Source organism: Corapipo altera, unplaced genomic scaffold, assembly GCF_003945725.1.
Source record: "Corapipo altera isolate COAL_440 unplaced genomic scaffold, ASM394572v1 61281, whole genome shotgun sequence".
Taxonomy (NCBI): domain Eukaryota; kingdom Metazoa; phylum Chordata; class Aves; order Passeriformes; family Pipridae; genus Corapipo; species Corapipo altera.
In genome coordinates, this window is record NW_020884921.1 from 5,685,435 (window position 1) to 5,712,112 (window position 26,678).

General features: G+C 37.9%; 1 protein-coding gene across 2 annotated transcripts in view; it reads left to right on the top strand.

Moving 5' to 3' along the window:
* ADGRV1 (adhesion G protein-coupled receptor V1) overlaps positions 1-26,678 on the top strand; it is a 271,306-nt gene that overhangs the window by 201,298 nt on the left and 43,330 nt on the right. For both annotated transcript variants that reach the window (XM_027656816.1, XM_027656817.1), the window contains one exon: positions 23,931-24,088. In XM_027656816.1, coding sequence (XP_027512617.1) covers positions 23,931-24,088 — 158 coding nt within the window. The remainder of the gene's footprint in view (positions 1-23,930; positions 24,089-26,678) is intronic.

Genomic DNA, 26,678 nt, shown 5'->3' on the forward strand with positions numbered 1-26,678 from the left:
CATAGCTGACTCAAGCATATCTGCGTACTAATTTATTTATTCTTTTCTAAGACTGTGCAGTTCGATGGTAAAGGACAGAAATGGCAACTGCTGCAGAATGAGCAGAAGAGCATGGTTTTATTCCATTTAATTTCTGTGTTAAAAAAACTAAACACCCCATCTCTTAGGTTATAAAATGTATTTTCTGCTAAACAGTGTTACTACATTGTCAAATACATGTCAAATATTGTTTCTGAAGTGTTCCTCTTATAATATTGGATATGTTGTGTTCCAAACTGTTCCAAATTTGAGCATTGCTGTATTGTTGACAGTGACCATAGCCCTTTCAAAGCTATATATGAGCACAGAAAACTGTCCTAATTAAAACAATACATCTTTATAGAACCAGAGACATTTAAGTGAAGATACATGGATAAATAGTTTTGCTCTTCCCTACCTCTTTTACTCTGGCCCCTTTTGTGGCAAAGCTAATCTATGATGATAGCTGTTCTAGGATATGAGGCTAATATACTTATTCACTTTGTGTTGCAATTACATGTTTCATGTGCAGGAAACAGTAAACACACAATTTCTTTTTAAAACAAGAGAAGAATGTACAAATTCTCTTTATGAAAACTTCTTATGGGAGTACTTTCAGGGTAGAGCCAAACTAGGAGAATATCTATCTGTCTTTAATAAAAGAGGAACATACAGTGTGTATCATTCCATTATAAGAGAACAAAATTCAGTGAGTTTGTTTTGTCACACAAAGGGAATTAGTGTGAGAAGTAGATACTTGAATTTAATATCTATGTTTAAGTATATGCAAATATATATATATTTGTGTCCTTATAAATATTTTTTGTATATACATTTGTGTGTGTATATCTGTACTGTGCATGCTAAGCAGGGATACCTGATTTAGATCTAAGTTGGGTAGCATAAGCTGTCTGGCCATGTTGTTGTGAAGTTTAGTCCCACATTAATAGACACCAGCTCTCAATTCAGAAATGTGTCTGAGGTCCACAGCAGCAGACCATTGCTGATGTTTATGTTATAACAGAAAGTGCTCCATAGCTCTATACCATCCCACACACATTGATGTTTCTTCACAGAACATAGTGAAAAAGAATGCTGTGTTTTTCTTCACGGTAATATGCTTTTTTGTGCATAGTAAACATAAGAAATGTGCGTAATGTCATCGAGTTCTCCAATTGCAGTCAAGCTGTGAGTTCATGGTACATTATGCAGTGAACCACAGTTTTCCAGCTGTTTCACTCTTGATGTCCATGTCTCATTCTTTCAAAAACAAGGAAAAATCTCTAAATTCTGATAAAATTATTAAGTAGAGGAGAATTGCCCAGTCCAACTCATTGCCCAAATTAAATATAATTTTTTTCCAGCATTCTGTCACAGTAAGCAAATGCCGGAGATCATCCCAAACTTAGTGAGTATGCAGCTTATTCCAGCTCTGTCAGTGTGAACACTGTAAGAGATATTTGCAAGGATTTTCATAAATAACATTAATGTTAGTTCCTGATTTGAGGAGCACTTTAAGAGTTGCTCCTCATTATACAAAAGGACTTTCAAAGCCAGAATGTAGAAAAGAGGACAGACTGAACTATATCACCTGGCGTGATTTTTCCAAACCAGGATGCAGTAGTGGAAAAAGTGACAAGGAGATTTGCAAATTCAAGGTCATTACATACTGACTTCAAAATCAGACTCAGAAATAGTTTGAGAACAATGGTGTGCTGGTAAGGACTCATTTCATGTGAGAGCTGGAAGACTGGTTAAAGTAGTGAAAGCATTTTAACTCTCTCCTAAGTGATCACTCCTTCAGGCAACTCATTTTTGCATTACTGTGGTGTCTGACCAACTGTTTTCTTCCTAACCAGAATGCCATGGGCACAATTAGTTGCCAACAGTATGGCCATGCTGAAACAAGTCCATTTTATACTTATCCCAAACAAAAAATTATTCGAGCTATGTTGAATTTTATGCTTTATAGGAAGTATTATGACAGTCTTCCTCCAAATATGATAAATTCTACACAAAAACACATTTATTTTCTACTGGGACTCCTATGTTACAGTATAAAACAGTAGTATACTGTTGATTATTTTCATAATGAGCGGTGTTTATGGTATGAACTGCACTCTTTGGCATTTTGTGAAAATTTTTTTATACTGGTGAATTTGTCTGTATAAATGCCACCAAGTAACATTTTTTTTTTAAGATTTTAAAGAGCTGCATTCCAGATGAGGGCTCTTTCACTCCTCCTTTTGCTAATTCCCCCTTGCTCAGCTGCGAAGGTGAAAGTCTCTTTGAATGAGAACAAAAAAAGATACTGATTAGAGGCATTGACTGAACGAAGTAATGAGATGGGCATTTGCATAGGATGGCTTTGAGTGGAGGAAGAGTGGTCTGAGTATCTGTGAAGGCACATGTGAAGGTTCTATGAGTATCTGATACAACACCTTTACTTAGGAAATTTTGATCCCCTCTTAAAAATATATGTGTTAGTCCTCATGTCCTCTTTTATAAAAGAATAGTGAGTTATGTCAGATTCATGCGTCTGTAACTACCTAATTTCTGTGTGTAATAGCCATTGGCTCAATCACATCATGAAACTTCAAAGCAGGAGTTTTCTCTGTGTGTAGCTGACTTGTAGAAGGGGCTTGGATAGGCACTTGCCATCTATCCTGCTTTTTGCTTTTTGTGATAAAAGTCTTAGATGACAGTTAGTCAGTCTTTGTAAACAAAAAGTCTAATGTGTCTCTCAGGTATATTGTCTACCCTAGTAGACGATAGTAACTATGCACTAAAATGCTTCCTTGCTTAAGAATTGCCATGATGACTGAAGCGTTAGTGGATTTTAGTGAAAAGGGGCAGGTGTCGATTCCTTTCAGCTGGCTAGTAACGGGAATTTAAGTTTGAACTAAATGGTTTAAAATCACTCTAAAAAGTGTATTATCCTTCTATATTTCTGAGATTTATGTCATACAGACAATTTACAACCCCTGTTTGAATTTGCTGTAATCTCTGTTTAAATTATCTTCGAAGGACGTAAAGTCTAATGTTTAGGTCCACACTGTTTTAAAAAAGTATTTCCTTTTGTCATTTCCTATTACATTGAATGTCACCATGACTTTGTGTTGTGAGACAAGTAGAGACCTCAGGATAACCTTTCTCTTCCATTTGTTTTGGTTTTGTCCAGAGAAGGGCAATGAAACTGGTCAAGCGTCTGGAACACAAGTCTTACAAGAAGCAGCTGAGTGAACTGGGGTGGTTCAACCTGGAGAAAAGCAAACTGAGGGGGGACCTTCTCACTCTACAGCTACCAGAAAGGAGGTTGTAGCCGGGTGGGGGTTGGTAACAAGCGACAGGACAAGAGGAAACAGCCTTAAGTTGTGCCAAGAGAGATTTAGATTGGATATTAAGAAAACTATGCTCATGGAAAAGATTATAAAGCATTGGAGCTGGCTGCCCAGGCCAGTGGTGAAGTCACCATCCCTGTAAGAATTTAAAGATATGTGGATTTGTCACCTGGGGACATACTTTAGTGGTGGGCTTGACAGTACTGGGTTAATGGTTGGACAGGCCTTTTCCAACCTAAACAATTCTGTGATTCTGTGATTGTCTCTTTCAGGATTATAAACCAAAACCATAATCTATGTTTCTTTACAGAAATTTTTAATACCCTTGCACACTTCAACAACCTCCTTCTCCTTTTCAGAAGAACATTTCTTATTAAATAAAGAAAAAATAATGAACAGCCGAGTTCACAACAAGACAGGAGTTCAGCTTAGTATCAAATTCCAAATCTCACTGTAGTTCCCAAACTTTAGACAGTTCAGCATTTACAGTTGTCTTGGTATATTCAACTAGACTGCCACAGCCTCATTAAGGTTCTGAATATGAGTTTAATCTTAACAATACAGTTAAACAGCATGGTATTTTTTCTAATAGATCTCTTAAAGTACAAAGACACAGTTAACCTGGTATGGTGGAAAACATGAGGCAAATTCAAACTGTAGATATTGCCAAAGAGATTTATAATGCAATGGAGAGGTGAAGAAAGAGAGGAATGTGAAGATTTACATAAAATCTAACTCTCACCAGGTTCATCCTGGTCACTTGTAATTATCTTACATTTACAGAACAAAGAAACAAGCAGAAGATCTAAAACAGAAATCCTTGACAGTAAAGTAGCTGTCTAATTTCTCCTGTAACCCTGAAAATTTCAATACCTTTTGAAGCTGGTGGAACCACACCTATTTGCAGGGGTTTGGCTTTACTCATCTGTTTCTGATACCAGAGTCCAGAATTACTTAATGATAAGTATATCAGTTTTTGTTCACAAACATAAGTTTAAAGGTTAATTATTCTACATTGCCTGGATTTGTACCTAAGAGACTGTCCAGAACTGTAAGACGTTACAAAAAAAATGTACTACTCTAAAATTGTCCAGAATCACAGATCAGAGGAGCTTGAACTTTTAACTCAATTAGGTGATTTAAATCTCCTACCTATAGTAGTACGTTTTTTATAAACTCAAGAACTACTCGTTGCAGCTTTAAGCTTTGAGTCTGACTACATCTTCTTGAAAACAAACTCCCCTAAGAAGGTCAAAGGACTTTTTTTGTTAGAATTTAAGCTAAAACAAGTAACCTTTGAAATGAGAAAACTGAAAGTGATTAAACTTGACAGAGTAAAAATTCAAAAGTTTATAAATAAGTATCTCTCTACCTACTGTATGCACGCAAAAGCTGGTCAAGCTGTTTTTCAGGCATGACTTTAATCATACATTAGCCTACCTTTTTTTCATTGTAGAAAATTCTGTAATTTCCTCTAGTTCCCAGAAGGTGGTGGGTTTTTTTGTTCATGTTCCCCTAGCAATCAGTGTTCGGCTCAGTACTGTTTAATGTCTTCATTGAACTGAATGAGGGGATTGAGTCTACCAGAAGCAAATTTATGAATGACACCAGGTTGGGTGGGAGTGTTGATCTGCTGGAGATAGGAAGGTTCTGCAGAGGAACCTGGACAGGCTGATTAGATGGGCCAAATCCAACAGGATGAGGTTCAACAAGACCAAGTGCCAGGTCCTACACTTTGGCCTTAACAACCTTCTGCAGTGCTACAGGCTGGGGGAAGAGTGTCTGGGAAGTGACTCAGAGGGAAAGACCTGGGAGTACTGGTTGACAGCAGCTGAACATGAGCCAGCAGTGTGCCCAGGTGGCGAAGAAGGCCAATGGCATTCTGGCCTGTATCAAAAATAGTGTGACCAGCAGGACTAGAGAAGTGATTACCTCCGTGTACTCAGAACTGGTGAGTCCACGCTGTGTCCAGTTCTGTGCCACTCAATTCAGGAAGGACACAGAGGTACTGGAGCGTGTCCAGGGAAGGCTCTGGAGCACAATGAGGAACGACTGAGGGAGCCGGAGTTCTTTAGCCTGGAGAGGAGAAGGCTCAGGGGAGACCTCATCACTCTCTACAACTCCCTGAAAGGAGGTTGTAGCCAGGTGGGTGTCAGTCTCTTCTCTCAGGCAACCAGTGATAAGATGAGAGGACACAGTCTCAAGCTGCACCAGGGGAGGTTTTTCACAGAAAGAGTGATTAGATGTTGGAATGGGCTGCCCAGGGAGGTGGTGGAATCCCTGGGTTTGTTTAAGGAAAGACTGGGCGAGGCAGTTAGTGCCATTTTCTAGTAGACAAGGTGTGTTTGGTCATAGGTTGAGCTTGATCTCAGAGGTCTTGCCCAACGTAATTGGTTCTGTGATTCTGTCTCAGACATGGATGTCTGTTACTTGCTCTTTTCCCTCTGTCAATTCCTCCAGGTTCTATGAGTGTCTCTGTTATAGCAGGATCATTTATTTGCGTAAGGGAAAAATGATTTCCTCTCTCAAGAGAATACCCCTTATAGATTAATTTTCTTCTTTAAAATTCCCTGTGGCAAATAGAGTACAGAATAAGCATATGTGCCTTTACAGTACTTTAAAATCATAGAAATACACATGTATTTGGTTTCAGTGACAGGGATATGATAACATCATCAGCACAAAAAAGGTAAGCTAAATGTTCTCATGTCTTCTTTGTATCATATCATCTGTCATGATCATATCTGTGAGAAATAATGTAAAAGATTGTCCACTGAAATTCCTTTCTAGAAAAAAGCAAATACTTCTATCTCCTCTACAGTCTAGACCCAAGGCAGAGTTTTTTGCAGGAAAGTCACTGAATCTGTGGCTGTGCAACCACATTCATGGGGTGATAAAACAGAAGGCTAAAGAAAGCTGGAAATTATGAACTTTTTGCTGTGACTAAACATCACAGCTGTTTATGTTGCTTACACTGCAGTTTCTCCAAATCAAGCTCTTACACGTGAGGATGGCTCAGGGCACAAAGTAATGTCTAGTAGCTATGGCCAATATGATTTGGATAAGAAAGTCCACAGGATACACATTTCAGTACCAGGCATGTTACAATGGGTCAAGAGCACCTTGTGCCATGGTTTCTCTGTAATCGTAAGTCTGTCATTCTGGTGCACTGACCCTTAATCCAGTCAGAGAAGTATACTGGGCACTGCCTTGGGTCTCACTCAGTTCTATGACTGTCTCACTGCTGACATATGTCCTGGGCACAGATCCCTGGCTTACTAGCTGTTCCCTAAAATGGAGATCTGCTTTCTTTAACCTAAGGACCAGTAATAGGAATATTTTAGCTTCAGTGAGCTAATTTCTGTCCAAGTATTTGGATGAAGTCTCATGTTCCCTTTTCCATATTACTTCAAAAGTGCTGAATTTAATCCTGAGTCTCAGAACAACATTCTTGAATCACCAGACTTTTACAGGCAGGAATAGGGAAGAAAATAACTAAGAATAGCCAGAACCAGCATTCATGGATTTTAACATGCTAAGAGATAGAGGATTGTACTACAGATCTGTGTGGAATTCCCATCCTCTAATGCCTGACTCTGGCTTTATATTCTGTATGGATTTGGAAGCGTCTCTCCACTTGGTATTGTCTTTCCACCTTCTGCTTCCTGTTATTGCAGTTTTTCTCTCAGTTCACTAGTACGTCATCTGGGATTTTAAAGCTTTTGCAAACTGCTGTTGCTAGAGCTCAGCGCGGAAAGATGCTTCATTATCTGTATGCGAGGCTGAATGCTGCATGAACCGCTCAGCTGAAGTTGTGGGGGGAAAAGCCTGCACTTTTCACTGTGATTTCTCACCATTCACTGCTTTGTCCTTCTCTGCAGGGTAAATTAGCCCATGGTGAGCTCTGTGCTACTGCAGGAGAAATGTTTTTGAGGAACCAGAGCTACTTGAGTTATGATGACCCTGCATCACAATATAGGCATCCATATATATATATATATATAGATATAGATATATAGATATATAGATATATAGATATATATATATATACACACACACACATATATATAGGGAAAATACTCAACTACCCTCATCTACAGCATAAACTAAGAGAGTACAAAGTTTGGTGATTCTATATTCTGTACTTGTGCTTTATTTTCTAAATTCATCTATTACTACTGGTGAAGCTGCTTAATGTACTACCCACTGCTAAGAACTATTTAAAAATACCTCACTTCTAAATGTACTAGCTTTAATTACCTTTCATTTATCCCTCATTACCAATATATGTTTTCAGTGGAGGAGAATAGTTGGGTACAGGGACAGGTATTTGAGCGCCTTTTATATCTTGGCAAATATTTATTGTTAAGCAAATGTTAGCATATCAGAATCAGACCTAATCACTGTGCTGTGCTTTTAAAGCATTAAAATAAAGAAAGATAAATTCTGGCTTCTCTGACAGATGGAATTTTGAAAAGTGAGTACAGAAAAGTATTTATTATTGTAAAATTCCCAGTCACTATGGGATGGTTAAGTTCTGACAAATCATGGTATCGTGGTAAAGGGTTGAAGAGATAGGTTGTTATAGGTGAAAGCTGCACCTGCTAATGACCATGGGGCCTGATCCTTCAAACAGGTTCACAAGAGGGAATTTTCGGGCCCAAACAAAACTCCAGGAACTTCTCTGAAGCCTGTGCAGCACTACAGCAGGAGTAACAGAGAGCATCTGCGGGATGAGGGCTTCCATCCCTGTTACTGACAGCTGTCGAAAGCTTCGTATTTCCTTTCAGGTTTTACAGAAAATTAGCAGCATAGTCTTTCCTACTTTGTGATCTTTAATTAGCAGAATAAACCTACTGCTACTAAACCAGCTTGTTCTCTCTCAGTTTATCTGTTTTCCGATAGTTTAGAAATGCCTTCATCTGAGACACCAGAATAAAGCAGGAAATGCTAAAATAAGCAATAGTGAGATCAACACCAGCAGCTGGTTCTAACTACTCCATTGACACTGACAAACTGAGTCCTTCTAGTATTTGATCTTCCTGAAAAAGATGAGAAAAAATAGTACTTTGTGTTTTGTTTTGCTTTGTTTCTAATTTCACCACAGGATTACTCTGCAATAGGTCAATTCTGTGCTCAGATTTTAGTTGTGTGAAGTACATGGACGTTGACTGTATTTCGTGCAATTAGCTGTACTTAGGAAGACAAACTCTTGTCTATGTAATGTAAAAGCACAAGTAAATAAAAGTATATCTCACTTAACTGTGCTAAGGTACATCCGAGTGAAAGATTGATTTGTATTTATTAGTATTACATTTATTTTCTTGATATGCCTTGTAGAAAACCAGTATGTTCACAAAAATCTTTTGCATGACATTTTGTTATTATTTGTGCCAAAGGGCAAGATTGTGAACATGAACCTCTTTTATGTTTGACAGTTTACATGTGGAAACATCCCCTTTTTCACCTTTGCTTAAAGAATGGATAGAAAAAGTAAGCTAATTAGGAGTGTTGGCCTTAAGACAGTACAAGGGAAACATTTTCTTGTGTGTGAGAAACTGCAACAAATATTAAATAGTAAAAAACCCCCAAAAATAGCCATAACAATAGATTGTAGTTTCAAAGCCGTTGATAGTGACTGATACACATGAGAAGGAAGCCTTAGATTTAAACAGGAGGAAGATAATTAAGTCCGAATTGAAACTCCTTATGTAATTTTAAAATTGCAGTGTTAGCAAGAATCCTGCTCTAAGAGATTTCAAGCAGGTTTCTTTCAGCTTAGTTGTCTGGTCCAGTGCGGAAGGCTGCAAGTCTTCTGGGTGTTTTGGAATTATCTGCCTGAGGTCTTCAGAGCTTCCAGTGCTTTAGAAGTCTCAACTGTATTAATGCAGTGCTTATTCTGGGTCCTTGCTGCTTTTCCTTTGGCACTTCCTTAGTCTTTATTTTCACAGTAGGAAAAAAAATAGAGGGAAAAAAAAGAAAAAATAGGTATAAAATTGTTCAGAAAAATTTTAAGAGGGTCATATAATGAGAAGACTGAAACACAGTAAGTCATATTCTAAAGCAACAGCAGATTAAGTTTTGGGTTATCATAGGAAAGCATTGTTTAGGCATTTCATTTTTCTCCTTTTCCCAACTGTTTAGCTCTACAATAACAGCAGCCATAGAGTAAAACAAGGAAATAGGTTTTTTAATTTCTTAGGTCTGGTTTATTGACAAGACTGTTGTTGCACACACTGACTCAGACTGAATCTTCTGAAGATCCTGTTCTTTGCTGTTTCAAAATAGCATCTTGGCACTTCTTCATTCTTTGTTTGTGGTGGACTGGATTTTCCCCACTGTTTTCTATTGTTGGTAGTTACTCTGTGGGTACGTCCATTAATGAATATGGTGCCACTCGTACTGAATTTTGACATGTTAGTAAGGTGATAGGGTCAAATTTCTAGCAGCTATTCCCCCGATGTAGAATTGTCTTTCAAAAAATTGTTGGCACAATCTGTCCAAATGTAAACAAGAATGAGCAAGCCTTGGCCTAATTTCTGGCAATTGTAATTCTGCTGCTTTCTGAGCTTACATTTCTTAATCAGAATAGCCCAACTGTATTTTCATTATCTTTTTTCCATCCTTCTCCTCTTTCCCTCACTCTCTTTCCTCTTACTTTTGCTACATAGACAAAAGAAACAAAAAGAAACCTAAATAAAGTCAAAGGGTTAACTCCTACATTATCACTCTATAAACTCTGGGAAAACCATTATTAAACATTTTGCATTTAATTTGAAACTTATATACAAAATGTAATGCGAGAATTAATTTCACAATGTAGAATTAAATATGAAATAAAACCTATGGGCCTGTTTTTCAGTTAATCTGTATGAGACATAAACTGATTTAGATTTATCAAACACAGCTTTCGGTTTTGTTCATATCAAACAACATCTTCAGCAGTTGTATGGGCAGTAAGACATTTCTTGTTTTGTTCATTTTCCCATCATCCTGATGAGGTGACAGAGGCCGAGTGCAGCACTGAATCAAAGGAGTCAGTCTAGCAATGTTCTGCTTGGGGCAGTAGTATTTCATTACAGACATTTCAAAATGTACTTGTACGAGGGTGTGACTTGTTTCACAGCTGCAGTGGATTCTTTGGGGCATCTTTTATGATTCCTCTGAGATTTGTTTGACTTGACCTGTGAGCAGATGGTGTTTGGTGTTCCAGAGAAAATCTCCTATTTCCTTTTGAGGAATAGTGATGAAACAAAGGCAAAAGTAACATCATGTTGGAGTCCTTTAGATGCAGCTACAAGGAAAGCACTCACCTTTTTATTCTCTTTTCCAAAATAATTCCATAGGTATATACAACTGTAATCAACTTTTTTGCCAAAATTATAGGGTGAATTCCGCTCCGCCCCCCCCCCCCCCCCGATTTGAGTTCTTCCACTCTGTCTTTTAAGTAAATAGGGAAGATTGAACCAGGAATCTTCTACATTTAGACACCAAAATACATGTGGTTGTTACCACAAATCATAAGATAAGATGGGTAAGATGGGAAACAGCTGTTAGAACATCATGGGCATGTGTTTGTGAAGAGCTTGTACATCATGCAGAGAATAAGATTTCTTGCAAAGGTTCACAGAAGTGTAAGATGAACTTGTAGCTCCAACCAGATGTGTTTTGGGGGCAGAGGCTCAGTGCTTGCTCAGGTGGTGTTTCCCGTCTCTGTTCCCCTGTGAAGCACAGGCAGCTGCAAGAAGCAGCTTAGCTCCAAGTCTGCTCCCTGCAACACAGTCAACATGGTTGACAAAGCTCAGCCTTGGAAAACCCCCTTAGCAAACAGCTGGTGGAACCAGGAGCACTCAACCTGCAACAGGTGGGGTGCAACCTCTGCACTCTGTGGGCTAACAAATTTGGGTTTTTCAGGCTGCCTATGAGGGAACAAACTGGTACTTCCTCCAGAGCAGCAACACTGTGAGTTTCCGCTCTGTGCTGTGTTCTGAACACACTGTACTGAGAGATGTGTCTGTTTGCAAAGCATGGGGGAAAAAAAGCACTCTGAAAACCCCATAACTCTGAACATTGTACAAGCCTCTGATAATATCCAGAGATGGAGATTCTGTGGCTGCATTTTTTGGTTGTGAGAATTAAGACAAGGTTTTAAAAAAACAGCCTTGCTAATATCAGAAAAGGTTGCCGGCAGTTCACTTATCAGCAAGAACATTTATTTATATTGGTGTTCTTTGGTTATCAGTAACAGCACCAACACAAGCTTATGGTAGAAGTTCAGTGAACACTATATTGTTTATGTGAAACAATAAGTTGAAAAAAAACCCGAGAAATCTTTATAATGCTAGTGCATTTTGTTACACTTCTAATTTGTTTTACATGACATTTTCTTAGCTTTCCTAAATGTCTTGTCTGACTGGTAGAAAGCCTATTTATTTTAAGCAAATTTACTGTGGGACTAGAAGCAACATGAACTGACATTTAAATAGCTTCAGATACATATAATGCAGAGAGAAGCGTAATATTTGCAACTGTTCTATCTGTCATCTTAAATTTCAGAGTTGCTTTACACATAAGAGATCATTCTAGGGGACTGGAACACACTTATATTAGAAAAGTTTTTTTTCTCCATAAAATATAGCTCCAGCAGAGTCTCAGATTTTTTTAAAACTTCTGTAATCATCCTGTGTCTCTTAATTTCAGTGTGATCAGTATTTAGGATCCAATTGCTTGATTTTTGGACCCATTTGTAATAGCTGCCTACATTTTTTGGTTGAAAGAGATAGGGAAATTATTTCTAGAAGGAGCATACATATGAAAATACCACTTTAAAATCTTAAACTAATTAGAAATTTCCAGTGTGTAACAAATACATTTCCAAGATTTTTTCTAATAAAACTGGAATTAGAGCTATTTTATAATACTGTACTGCAACTCAATTTAAGAAAATCAGACTTCACTTTAAAACCTGAGGCAGTCCATATAATTTGACAAACATGGGTTAAGCAAGTGATAGGGATTTTCCAAAGAATGTAGGAGAGCTTGTGGGCAACCATATCCTGCCAAGGCAATGTCAGTGGGACGTCAGCTGCGTCATGCTTCTTTGAGAGCTCACATCGCTGTTTAACTTAGTTATGGATCAGTGCTGCTTTCACCTTGCCATCAGGCCATTTTTTTTGAGTTACCTGATGCAAATATAAACAAGATAACTCTCTCCTCATTATTTTTAGCTACTATGTTGTTGCAGGGTATACACAAAAAAAATCTATTTCCTGAGAGGAACCTATTGCTAAAAGAAACCCTTGCATATTCGAGAGTCATCAAAATGTAAGCCTATGTCACACTTCAGTCATCCTCCACTGCTTAAACAACTTCTCTATCCTGCCAAGTGTAATTTAGAGTATGGTGAGGCAGCTGTAATTTATGCTGACCAATGCAAAATCATTATTCCCTGCTCAGTAGAAAAATCAGCTCAGTTGGAGGTCCTAGCTCAGTGTGCTCATACTGAAGCACAGAGTCACGAAAGGGGGCATACTGTGTCTTCCTGAGTCATAGTATCACTGTGTTTCCCTTACAGTGTTCCATTTACTTAAGACGTGTCAATTCTTCTAAAACTTACCAAGGTTATTCATAATATAATAACTTGGGCTATTATGAGAGAAATGCAGAGGGCATCTGACCATGAAGTACAACTGCCATGGCCTTTTGAGTCATATTTTGATCAAGGTATCCATGGATTTCTTTTTCATGCAGGTCATTGCGCAGCTGCAGTACATTATTTTATTATGACTTTTTTTTTTTTCAATAGTGGCTGGAGTTTTCTTGTTAGAGGTGGGCAAAATCTTGGGAGGGGACACAGCTAGGACAGCTGACCCAAGCTGACCGAAGGAATATTCCATAATAAATCATGTCTCTTCAGATATAAAACCTAAAAGAAAGGAGGAGGAAGGGGAGACATTCCTCATTATGATGTTTGTCTTTTGAAGCAACTGCTACACATGCTGAAGCCCTGCTTCCTGGGAAGTGACTAGACATCAACTGCTGATAGGAAATAGACCACAAATCTTTTGTTTTCCTTTGCTCCCACACATTCCATCTTATTTGCTGGCCCAGCCCTCCTCGCTGAGGATGGGAGTGATAGAGCAGCTTGGAGGGTACTTGGCATCCAGCCAAAGTCAGGCCACAACAAAGCTCAAAGGCCTGGAGTAGGGTTGGAGTAGTGTTGATAGACTGTAGGGGATGGAAGGAGCCAAATCTGATGTAGAATGATCAGTAGTGACCTTTTATGACTCAGTCTGCCTCTGCCTTAAAAGTACATTGTCTTAAAAGTACCAAATTGAGATGATGCAAAATAGGGTTAGGCATTTTGGATGGTAAGAGGATACAAGCTTTATCACAGATCCTTAGATCTATGCTAGTGGATGTCCCCCAGGAAGTCAGTACTGCTTGTAGGTGGGTATTTTTCCTAAATTCTTGTTTTTCCTTTTCACTTACCAGAGTAGACATATTGTGCCAGCACTGGACCAACATTTGTTTGCAAAAAGTTGTTTTAAGCTATATTTACGTGAAAATGCATCCATGGAAACAGAGAGACCTGGTTGTCTAAGCACTGTCCTGGCAACTGTAATCCCTTTACTGTACTTTTTGACCTTACACTAACATTTTCAAAAGCTTTCTAAAAATCAGTTTACATCACTAAATTTTCTTTCTACATTGCAAATTGGAAATTTTAACCTTTTTAGCCTATGCTTAATATATAATAAATATAGACGATAGATCTATGACTCAATACTACCATTTACCATGATGTTATTACTCAGAGCACATCTGAAACCAGTGGTTGCTTTCTGAAAGTTTAGGGGGGAAAAAGTAATACTCGGGATGCATCCATGGCTGATATATTGAAATGCACTTTGCCCTTTTCAAAAGAAACTAAAAAAAGAAAATCTTTGCTGATGGGTTGTTTTGGAAATCTCGTGTTTGTGTCTTATGCAAATCTTTAGAGAGAAAATGTCTAACCAGTAGCAGGATGCAAGACATATTATCAGTGGAAGTAAAATTTTTGGTAAATGTTATTTTGGATACTGGATAAAGTAAATACTGCATCATTAGACAGGAGCTGTACATGTGGTTTTCATTCCTGGATGTTGGAAAGATTACTTTTCCTATTATGTAATTTGGCTTGTGCAATGTTTTATTTGATTATGCATATAAATAGCAAAAAGTTGTAAAAAAATACATTAGACATGTTCTCTATGTATGTGCAGGTATCTTGTGCATGTGCATAGTTTGTGGTTATTGGTAATAAAGGGAAGGAAACAGAAATGTAAAGGGTTGAAGGAAGGGAAAAAAACCGAAGATAAAAGAAAAGGAGTAAAATTGAGAAATTGCAGTGGAAAAAAAGAAAGCTCATCTCTGTTTTGGGCTTGACTCTCAGTTGCCTGGGAAAGGTTTAACAAGTGTTCCCCTGAAGAGAAAGTTTAGAACTGAGTCTCAGGGGTTTCAATGGAAAGAATTGTTCAAACAAAGAAACGAGCTGTCTAACATCTTTCATTTTAAGGCATGTGCTTTAAGTATTTTTATGTGGATTTTTTTTTCACCAAGCATTAGTTTCTGGGTTTGAAAGTAGCTTTCTAGTTGTATATGGTTGGTCCTTTAGGAGGCCTAATCCTGATCCTTGTTGATCTCCATACAGTTAATCCCTCCTGTGACTTCCCTGATAGCCATCAGCCTGTCTTGGTATAGTTTAAGCCCCTTGACTTGTGTTTTCCAGGAAAAAAAATGTATTACAACATGGAGAATTCTGCCTCTGCTTTTTGCCCACTTGTAGTTTGCCAGTAACTGTCCCTCTTCATTAGGAAAAAAAAGGCACAAACCAAACAATCAAAAATGTATCAGAACAATTTTTTTACCGGCATGTTCAGAGCACATTTATAAGACCTCTGATAGCCTTCACAGCTCTACTGTGAACTTTTTTCATTCAATTCATGTTTTTGAAATGTGGCAAAACCAGACTGTCAAGTTTCAGCTGGGGCAGAGTTAATTTTTTCATAGTAGCTGGGACAGTGCTTTGGACAGTGTTTTGGATTCAGGATGAGAAAAATCTTTACAACACACTGATGGTTTGGCTGTTGCTACTTAGTGCTCACCCTAAGTCCAAGACTTTTCAATATCTCATGCGCTGCTGGTGAGGAGCTGCACGAAAAGCTGGAATAGAGCATGACCAGGACAGGTGACACAAACTGGCCCAAAGCATATTTTATACTGTAGAATGACATGCCCAGTGTATAAATTGAGGGAGTCACATGGATGGGTGTTCAGGAATGGGCTAGGCATCGGTCATCAGGTGGTGTGCAATTGTGTTGTGCAGCATTTGTTCCTTTATGACTTCTGTTACCCTCTTTCATAGTTATCATCATCAACATCATAATATTTAGTAGTATTATAGTATTTTGTTTCAGTTATTAAATTGTTCTTATTTTAACCGACAAGGTTAAAGTTTTCTTGGGGATTCTCCTACCCACTGAGGGACTGGGGGGGAGTGAGCAAATGGTACTTGGCCACTGTCGGGGATTAAACATGACACGGGCACAACATATCACTGAGGTGCTTGTAGTGGTGATTAGAGCACAATGTTTGCTTCATATGTGTTGTAGAATAGACAGTTATTCATACATCCAGGTATCCCCTTTACCTCTTTAGAAGAGCATAATGTTCTTAATGTGATCCATAGTAATTTCCAGATTTCATTCAGCAAAAATAAAACTAACCAGTGGGTGCAGTAGATGTGCAGCATGTTTTACATTACTTTCTTTACATTGCATCCCACTGCGTAATTTAAATAGTGTCAAAGATTTAAAGTGCATTTATAAACCAAACTTGTAAAGTCATGAAATTATGAAATCAACTTTATCTGGTCTAACCTATTGTCCCAAAAAGCATCTTGATTTTTGTTGTTTAATTCTTCATGAGCTGAATGTTTTAGCATATTTCCTATTTATTCAGTTTCTGACATTGGTGCAATATGAGTACATATCCAGTCATCCCATATTTCCTGGTGTGTTCCAAGGCATATTGAAAAAGATTGTTGACAGACTAAGTTCTCAGGTAAATTTTTCAGAATTCTTGGATGAAACTTAAAAGTGCCCTTCAAATATTTTTGGACATCTATCTTGGTTACTAATGGACTATAAAATATTATTTTTGTCTCATTTAATTCAAATCTGGGATAAAGGCGTTTCCATTCAAATTTACCACAGCACAAAACTGGGGAAAAAAGTACATTAAATGTCAGTTAAAATTCATAATGTTATTGACATCTGAGATCTCTTCTGAAGAAACAGTACAGTATTTAGTGACAAATATGGACAGAATTTATTGTGGCAAGAATAATTAACTATGCAAAAATAGGATGAGGGATAACTGGCTGTTTACCAGTTCTCCATGAAAAGATCTCATGTGTGTTGTGGATGATAAACTGAGAATGAGTCAACAATTTTGTGCTATGGCAATAAAGACAGATATGATTTTGGCCTACATATAAAGCAGTTTATTCTTAAGGACACATAAAGTCCTTCTGCTCTAGGTGTGTACTGAGATGAAATGCTATCAAAAGTGCTGTACCCCATAACTTAAGGAATACATTAGCAAAGTAGTGTGATCAAGGAGACTGGCAAAAATCTCAGATATAAAATATTTCCCCAAAGACTGAAAGATCTAGGATTTCAATGAAGAGAACAGCAAATGGAAAAGCATAGCAATTTACAAGTATATAAAGAAATACTGCCACGAACAAGGAAAAATCAGTTTCCCACAACTGTGTTGGCTCTGACAAGACATAACCTGTGTATACTGCATCAAGAAGGAGTTGAGTTTAACACTGGGTAATAATCTCTTGAGGTAAGTGCTGTGAAGCACTGAAACAGATTTCTTGGAGAGGATTTGTGTTCTTTATCACTAGACAGAGATTAGGCATTAATGAGGTAGGGTGTGATTTAGAGGTATTTTTTAAGGAGAGAAAGGCTTTTTAGTTCTCAGCCACAGTACAGTTTCTTGTAGTAAAAGGCTTACAAGGACAGCAAGTAATTTCTGATGGTATTTCAAAAATATTTTAAATTCTCACTCATGTTAAACCATCCCATAGCTGTACCCATTATGCAATCACAGGCCAACACTTGCTGCAATGAAAGGTAGCAAGGTGGCATCTGTTATACATGCAATTCCTATCTGTGCAGTAAAACTTGTAAAAACCTCCAATTAGTGCTGAAACACCTTCCATTGTCCACGGCTGCCATAAAGCACATAAAATTGGGCCATGCTCTTTAATTCAGTCTTTCACTGAATTTTACAAAGCGCAAAGTCTCTATTTCCAGAGTGTTATGTGATCTGTTTGTTAGTGTGTCTAGAAGACTGTGTGAACTGAAGACTACAAGTCTAAACCCATGTGCCTTTGGCACTGTGAATTTTTGTACAATCTTGTAGAGATCTCTAGAATTTTACCTACTGTAGAAACAGAAATTTCTCTGGTGTGAATGTTGCTTGAATTTCCTCAGAAACTAGTGACTACCATCTCAAATATTACCCATGTTAAGATTAGCATGCACTTTCCGTATGGTTTTCTTCACATCCCTTCATAGAAACAATAAGCTTTAAAAAACCACAAAACCAAAACCAAAACCAAACACCCCTCCCCCCCAAAATACCAAAACCAAACCAAACAAAACAAAACAACGACAACAAAAAAACCTATCAAACAAAACAAAAACAAATGACACATACAACAAAAATGTCCACATATTTCTTTCTCCATCAGGCGAGTGTAAAACTAAAAGAGGAGAGAATTAATTAGATATTAGGAAGACATTCTTTCCTGTGTGGATGGTGAGGCACTGGAACAGGTTGCCCAGAGAAGTTGCCCCATCCCTGGAAGTGTTCAAGTCCAGGTTGGATGAAACTGGAGAACCTGGTCTTGTTGTGTAAGGTGTCCCTGCCCATGGCAGGGGGGCTGGAACTAAATGATCTTTAAGATCTCTTCCAACCCAAACCATTCTAAGATTCTTTGACTCTATGATAACCTTGTTGCTTATTGTGTTTATGGAAAAGGATTCATATCATCATAGCTGGGCTTTGCGAACGAAGATTTGGGAAGGCACTACCCACGCTTGTTGTAGGCACATTGGTGGCTAAAAAGGCCAATACGAGATAGACATGTTCAGTTGCAAAAGGTACAGCAGAAAGACTCCCCAGGTGGTACACTCTGCAAGGCACGATTCTTTCTGCATTGTCTTTTCTCCTCAAGAGTGATCCTGCATGCTTTCTCAAAAGCATCAGCAGCGTTATAGATGGTGTGTCTCCAGACTTCCCGATCGGAGGCCAGAGTAGACCAGTTATGGTGATCAATACGGCCAAGGCTGAGATGTTGTTTCAGGGAGTCCTTGTATCTTCTCTTCGGGGCTCCTCTCTTGCGGCAACCGGAGGCAAGTTCACCATAGAGCAAGATCTTAGGGAGGCGGTGGTCCTTCATCCTTGAGACGTGCCCTGCCCAACACAGCTGTGTTCTCAGCAGCATGACCTCAATACTTGTGACTGCTGCTTGTTCTAGAACAGATGTATTGGTCACATAATCTGACCAGTGGATGTTTAGGATTGTATGGAGACAGCATTGATGGAAGCGTTCTAGGAGTCTCAGGTGGTGGCGGTAGATGATCCATGATTCAGATCCGTATAAGAGAGTAGACAACACCAAGGACTCTGTAAACACTGATCTTTGTACTTTTCTTCAAGTGTTTATTTCTCCAAACTTTTTATGGAGTCTTCTGAAAGCACTATATGCCTTTGCTAACCTGTTGTCTATCTCTCCATCAATCCTACCATCTGAGGAGATGAGGCTACCCAGGTAATTAAATTGCTGGACTGATTTGAGCTCTGATTGGCCAGTGGTGATATGGGGATGATGGAAGACTTCCTGAGGTGCAGGTTGATAGAGAACTTCTGTCTTCTTTAAGCTGACTTCCACCCAAAGATGGCCTTCAGTCATCTTAGGTTGAACAGACTTCCATCAGTATGATATTGAATGTAGATACCGTCCTGATCCTCGAGGTCTGCCATGGCCCTTTGGAGCATCAATGCTGAAAAAGATTGTGAATAGGGTTGGTGCGAGAACTCAGCCTTGTTTCACACCATTGGTTATTAGAAAGTGCATTGCCATATCTGACTTGGCCGTGCTGATCCTCATGGAGTGAGATGATCATTTTAAGGAACTTGGGGGACATCCTAAATGTTCCAAAATCTGCCATAGACCTTTTCTGTTCACAGTATCGAAAGCCTTGGTGAGGTCAACAAAGGTTACATAGAGACCTTTGTTCTGTTCCCTACACTTCTCTTGCAGTTGTCCGAGAACAAATACCATGTCTGTGGTACTCCTGTTGGCTCTAAAACCACACTGACTTTCAGGTAGAATTCCTTCTGCTATAGCAGGTATTAATCTGTTCCTGTTACAACATTGCTACAACAGAAATAGAGTGGAATCCTATAGTCTGTTCAGGCTGAGAATTCGTCACATTGAGGAGGCATTAACACTGGAAAAGTCAACATGGTTATCTGCTCTGAGGGTATGTCCACCACTGATTTGGGCTCAAACAGTTTTTAAATCTGTTGTTTTCCTGCATACCGTTTTAAAATAAAGGAGTATTATTTTTGTTTTGCTGTAAAATGCTTTGCTGTAAAGCTCGGGGACTCAGAACACCAGATATTTGATAGATAAGAACACCTGCAATTTTTTCTCAAATTTACTCTTCTGTAGTTTCAAGACGCAGTTGAAAGAGATTGTCCTTAGAATTCAAGATGTGACAATAACAGAATGAAACTGTCTTTACTACATGGAGTTATTTTAAATCTCTCTTGCTTAGAAGGGAAAAAAGTATGTCAGTCCTTTCATTTTTTAACAGTTGTTATTTCCTTATCAGTGTTGCTTGGGTTTTATTTTTATTTTCCTATTATCCTTATTTTTATTTTTATTTTCCTTTTTCACTATTAACTATTTAATAGTGCTAACAAGTAGTTCCAGTATACATCTTGTCAGTTGTTTCCTGTTTTATTTTGAAAGTATTAGAAAAACAAAAGAGGGCTTTCCATATCATATGTAACTGGAACATCTCCTCAGATTTTAGGAAGTGCCGTACGTTAAGATGTCACAGAACACTTTACAAAAACAGCTAAAGGGTCAGATAAACACACTTCACCCCCTTGAGAAGTAAACAAGCCTAGCATTTGCTTTTTATATGTCTGAGGGGGAAAAAAAAGGAAAATCAAAGAAAAGCAGATTCTGGCTTGCCAATAAGTGAGGTAATTTTTATCATTGAATTGATGTAAAGGTGTATGATTTTCTGAGATTACATCTTTTCCAAAGGGAAGATGGTATTATCTGTTGATTTCTATGTCCTAATCTTTCCATGTTTGTTGTATTTAAAACTATCAATTTAGACTGAATTAACATCTTCAGTAGTCATCCATGAGAAAACAATCTTATATATTAAAGCTGTTTCTCATCATTCTAGTCATGGAAAAAAACATCTAAAGTAAATGTTGATTTGTATTGGAGGAAAAATAACTGATTCATTTCAATTTTTTTTTTTCCAGTTCTAAAACTATTAACACATCATTGCATACTAGTATGGAATTATACCTCGGAGAAGACACTTACTAAAGACAATTATTTCTAACTTGATTTTTAACCTCTTTCATAGAACAGACCTTTCATAGATACTGACATACCCAGGTCTTTTGATAGTGTGTTTTATATTCTGTTATGTCATGATAGAAATATTTGAGATGGAAGTAAAGTGTTCTTTATGGGAAAAATGACACTATGAGTAGAACAGGAGTTTGGGAGCGGGATAGTTAAATGAGTTTTGATAGGAGTAGTGAAAGAGAAACAAAAAATGGGAATGTGTTGCTTTCAAGGTTAATAAAGAAATTTGCAGTAACCAAAACAAAATTAAGGATCAAAACAGAGTCAGTGGTCAGAACAAAGTTGTCAACACAGAACCAAAGATAGACACTCCAGTTAGGTCAAAATAGTCAAGAACAGCAAGAGCGGTGACATCTTGGGACAAAAGCTAAACAGTTGTCTTTTCAATGCTACAAGAAATCTAAGCTGGGAGCAAAACCTCTTAAAACTGGGAAAAAATCAAAACAGTGTTTGATTTTTCTTGTCCTCATTGCAGAAGGCAGTATTTCAGTGGGTAACTTTTTTTGGTTGGTTGGTTGACTTTTTTGCTGTTACTCAGAATCAAAACAAACAAAACAAAACCTTATAGTTACTCACCCAAGATAGAAATAAAAAATAGCTTCATTATACAGGGCCTATTAAAAAAATCAAAACAAAACAAACAAAAAAAACTTGCTTGAAGGCTATGCTACAGGAAATAATGCTCATCTTCAAACAAACAAGGTTTGTAATGATGTAACTCATTCCAGTTTCATCTTTCTAGGCCTTTTTCTATAGAGTAGTTGTGTTCTGAATCACCAACTTAGTCGATATTTTGGGATATTTTTCTTGTATTCCCAGCCAATACTAGGAATACAAGACAAATAGTTCCATGTGACAAATGTGTCATGGTAATGGAATAACATCTTAAAAGATATCTGTCAACATATATCATCACACATATATAACATATATGTGAATAAAAATTACAGGAAGAGGTGGTTTTCATTGACTTGCTGACCTTTACTTCAAGAAAAAAAAGTAAGTTTTGAAGGTTAATATGGCTTTGTGTATTTCTGGTTTATATAACTCTCTAGAGTACTTTTGAAAGCAAGTATTAGTAAAAGTGATTCATCTGTATAGGTTTTCATTTTTATACAACTTTTGTTAACTGAATATAAAGGAGTGTTCACAGGAAAGTTCAGGTAATTTTTAAGAGCATACACGATCTTTGAAATACACAAATGTATCAAGTTGAAAAAAAATATTTCAGAACATAAATATGACTTTATAGAAGACTATTCTTGTGCTAGGGCTCTTGGCTTCAGTATAATCATTAAATGGAATGATATGTCAATGTCTTAAAACTGATTGTGCCAACTCAAGAATGCCTTTGGGGAACAAAGAAAACTTTCATACCTAAGAAATATTAAAAATTTGAAGGATAAAATGGATCAGATGTTGTGTCCAGTATCAGCTGGTCGAGGAAGGTGATCCTTCCCCACTGCTCAGCACTTGTGAGGTCGCACTTGGAATGCTGGGTTCAGTTCTGGACTTCTCAGTGCGAAAGACAGACTGCAAAAGACTCAGTGCAAAAGTCCAGTGAAGGCTGACAAGATGATTAAGAGACCGAAACATCTATCCTATGAGGAAAGGAACAAACACCTTTAATTGCAGTTTCTCCTTTCCCTATTGCTTACTTGCTCAGTGATGTTATCAGGTGGTATCTCGGCTTGGTGTCTGACTGAGCCTGTACCTTCTGCAGAGAGTTATAGAAGGTATCTGGATTCTGCTGGAAATGATTTTGGGATTCACTGAGTATGCACAACTGATGCACTGGAAGAGACAACAAGGAATACATTCTTGCCTTGCTACGTGGTGCACGCAAGTCCACCTAAGCAAACCCAGAAGGTACCAGGGAGATCAGTGAAACGTGACTAGGCTTGTCTCAGATATATATTTTACCAGCATCAACTCTAAGCTTACTTAGTAGAGCTGACCTGCGAGACAGAAGGACTGGATAAGTTACACCCTCCTAATAGGAGTAGCAGTGACCACATACTCTCGAGACATACTGACTCCCACGCCGTCCCTTGGGCTGCTCTCTTGTGCGTCATCTCTAGAGTAGGTCAGTGGCTGTAAAGCACATACTGGTCTCCAGGGAGTGCACAGAAAACCCTCATCTCTCTTACCCTTGAGAGCTCTCTTTAACTGTCATGTCCATAGTCTTCAAGTCATCATCATGTACGTGTAATTTGACTCTTTTTCACGGATAACGCATGTTCCTGACACATCTTAATAAATAATCACGACTTTAATAAATGAAAGGGCAAGGAGAGACAGCACAATTGGAAAAAAAAAAGGGGGGGGGGGGGAAGGGAGTGAACATTTGGTTTCAGTGTGCAAATGACATGTAATTTCCAAGAACTTGAGAAGGGATAATTATCATGCCTTTAAGACTTGTTCATATATTTTAAAATGTATTTATCAAAACTTAATTTGTGATTTCAGGAGCTAAGTATAGAAAATTACATAGTACCCTTTAGACTTTGGTGACTAAGCATGATCACTTTAAATGAATATAGCATGCATTTAGTATGTTAAAATATAATTTATTTCATTGCAAGTTTAAATCTTTCCAACACTGGTTAGGCTAAATATAATGTGCATACTGTAAGTGCACAGATATGATGAAGAGATAAGAACAAACAGAACACAGTGCAACCTATCAAAGTTACTCTGGGAACAGAATTTGTGGATTATACAGCACATCCTTCAAAAATATTTGTTTCTGAAATTCTATTTATGAGAATTCAAGTTGTCCCTTATGTTTATCAACAGCATTTTTCCCCATTTTTTTCCATCAGGTGCTTCATTCCAAATGCCTATGCTGCTCTCTTCACTGCTGCTCTGGTGCCATTAATGTGCTTGGTTGTGGTTTTTGTGGTGTTCATCCACGCCTACCAGGTGACTCCGCAGTGGAAGGCATACGACGATATTTTCAGAGGAAGAACAAATGCAGCAGGTATGATTTGTTGGCTACCCCCATGCAAACAAGTTGTATTTTCAGAATGGTATGGACTGTTCTTGCCAGTTCTGAGAACCCCACCTGAAACTACAGTTCAGTAGGTACCTACGCGCTTAGTTTGAGGTTAAGCCTTGTCCCTTTGAAGTCTGTGCAAGTATTTTAATGATCGAAGTTATGCAGATGCTTAACTGTCTGAGGAGGATAAAAATGTGTCAAACCTAGAAAAAGAAATTAGTATCACTGGCTATGTGATGTGTCTAGTCTAGTTAAAGAGAACAGAAATAGAAGAAAGAACCTCCCTGCTCGGACCACTGCATGGGTTTTAGCTGGGGGTACTGAAGAACCTGTCCCAGGGAGGGCTGGAGCTGCTCAGATGCAATGATGGCCTGCCTGTATCCAGGGATAATCTATGGATGCAGGATGTGATGGGCACAGCTCTGGCCCCTGTGCTTTGCAGTGCATTTGGCAGCTGCAAAGCCACACATAGGCTGCACTGTGCATTGGAGTGTTTGGAGTTAATGCCTCTGCTTTGATATTTCCTTTGCTACTCACAACTGAAACATGCTTGAAAGAAAAGATCTGTCTTGTGCAAAACAGGAAGTTTCAGTCGGCCTTCTCCGTCAGAACAATTTCAAATACAACAATGTTCCCAAAATAAAGTTGCAGCAGTTTAGACCAATACCGTAGTGGTAATAGGACACTCTGTGGGAAGCTTGGAATATTTGTTTTACATTCATGGTATTTTTTTTTTAAATGTGAGTTTTCTAAATTAGTGCAAATAAATTTTTAATATTTGGCTTATAAAAATATATTCCTTTTGTGAGAAAAAGAAATAAATATTAAAAATTTGCAATCTGGATATTTCTGCAAATATTTATTTCTTTCTTTGACACAGTGTTGGCTTGACTAAGATCTGTATGAATTTATATAAGATCTGATGATACTCAAGACCTTAGCTGCACTTTCATTTCTCTCTGATATAAAATGGACTACCTAAAGCAGTCACACAGGTGGCTCCTTTTTCAGTCTTGGATAGTACAGTTGATTCATTTATAAATAACTTTGTTTTGGCATGTCTGTGAGATAATAAGGATATTTCTTATTAATATGTTGAGAGTTAAGGCTTGTCTCAGAGCAGTTAACTGAAGAAAGAAAGTGAACTGAATATTAGAACAATACCATAAATAAAATTATCATTCAAAATGGAAGAAAGTACTAAGAGGAATTATATCTACATGTCATAAAGACATGAAATAGTAGGGTTGAAACAAAACCTTGATTTAGCGTAGGATTCAGGGTGTTTTCTTTCTCCAATAGAGTCTGGAAAATAAGATGAAGAATTCTGACATCTCAGCAGAAAAGAAAAAAAAATCAGAAAGAGAGCTGTTCAGTAAAATCTCTTTTTTATTTTTTTAAGTAGATTGTCCCTTTTGCTACTTGTGCAGCTTCAAGACAAAGTGATGGTTTGCTACCAAGGAGTTTTTACAAGCACAAATGAAATACCTCATACAGTGGGAGTGAGAGCAGGTTGGAGAGAGGCTGCTTTACAGAAGGAAACGAGCTGCCTGCTGCAGTTTATGGTTGTATAACGGGTCTCTGTGTGCCTGTGTTTATGGTGTAGCTTCCAGAGAGAAAAGCTGGTGATTTCTGTAGTTTGTGACTTTGCCTATAACTACATAATACAGTACTAACTGTTCACTAAAGCCTCTGGCTTTTTGACTGAATATCGTTTTTCTGAAATTTGAGGTGGTGGTAGGGTAGTCACACTATTTTTAATGTCTTATAGGTATGTTGTGCTTTTAAAGACATATTCAAAGGCAGTTTGCAGTGGTAAGGTCTAGTATCACTTTTAAATCTTGAATCTTGAAGTTCACTCAGCTGACTCTGTCTTCTCACAAACTCAATGGGACCTGCTTCTGCTCTTGTTATTGCAGCCACATCAATGGATGCTGTGGGAAGCAGCTTTTTTCACTACAGCAAAGTTGCCTGCACTCAGGTGCATGATGATACCTTACTTTTGCAACAGGGTTATGGATCATACCTGCACCAGGTTCTGGCTTACAGGATTTTTCTGTGGTAGTGACATCTTTTGGTAACATTGCCTCCTTAATTGCACAGACATTCATTATTTTGCTGTTTTGTTATGGCATTTAATAATGCCAAGGTTTTTCTCTGTTTGATCCAAAACCAGAGGAAAGGTGGAGTCACCAAAAAATAGTTATCCGTGTTTAGCCTCTCCTGCGAGATTGGCTGTGACTGTCATCTCCACACAGATTTGCAACCTATTTGGTCATCCACAATAATTAAATCTTAACAGCAAAAAAACCCTTTTTTAGTCTCCAGCCTGAGGGTTGGTACCCAAGCTTCAACACTTTGAACAGTGGTTTAAGTAAGTAACGGGGAAAAAAAAAGTCACTACTCTGGAAAAGCTATTTTTCATTAGTTACCCTTTGTAGAAAGAGAGAAAAATTTCAGGTGAATGACAGTGTAAATAATCTGACATAACAAGTATAGGGAGCTGTAAACAAAGACAAAAATATTTTTACATACACTTTTTTTTATTTTTGCTAGTGATGGTGTACAACTG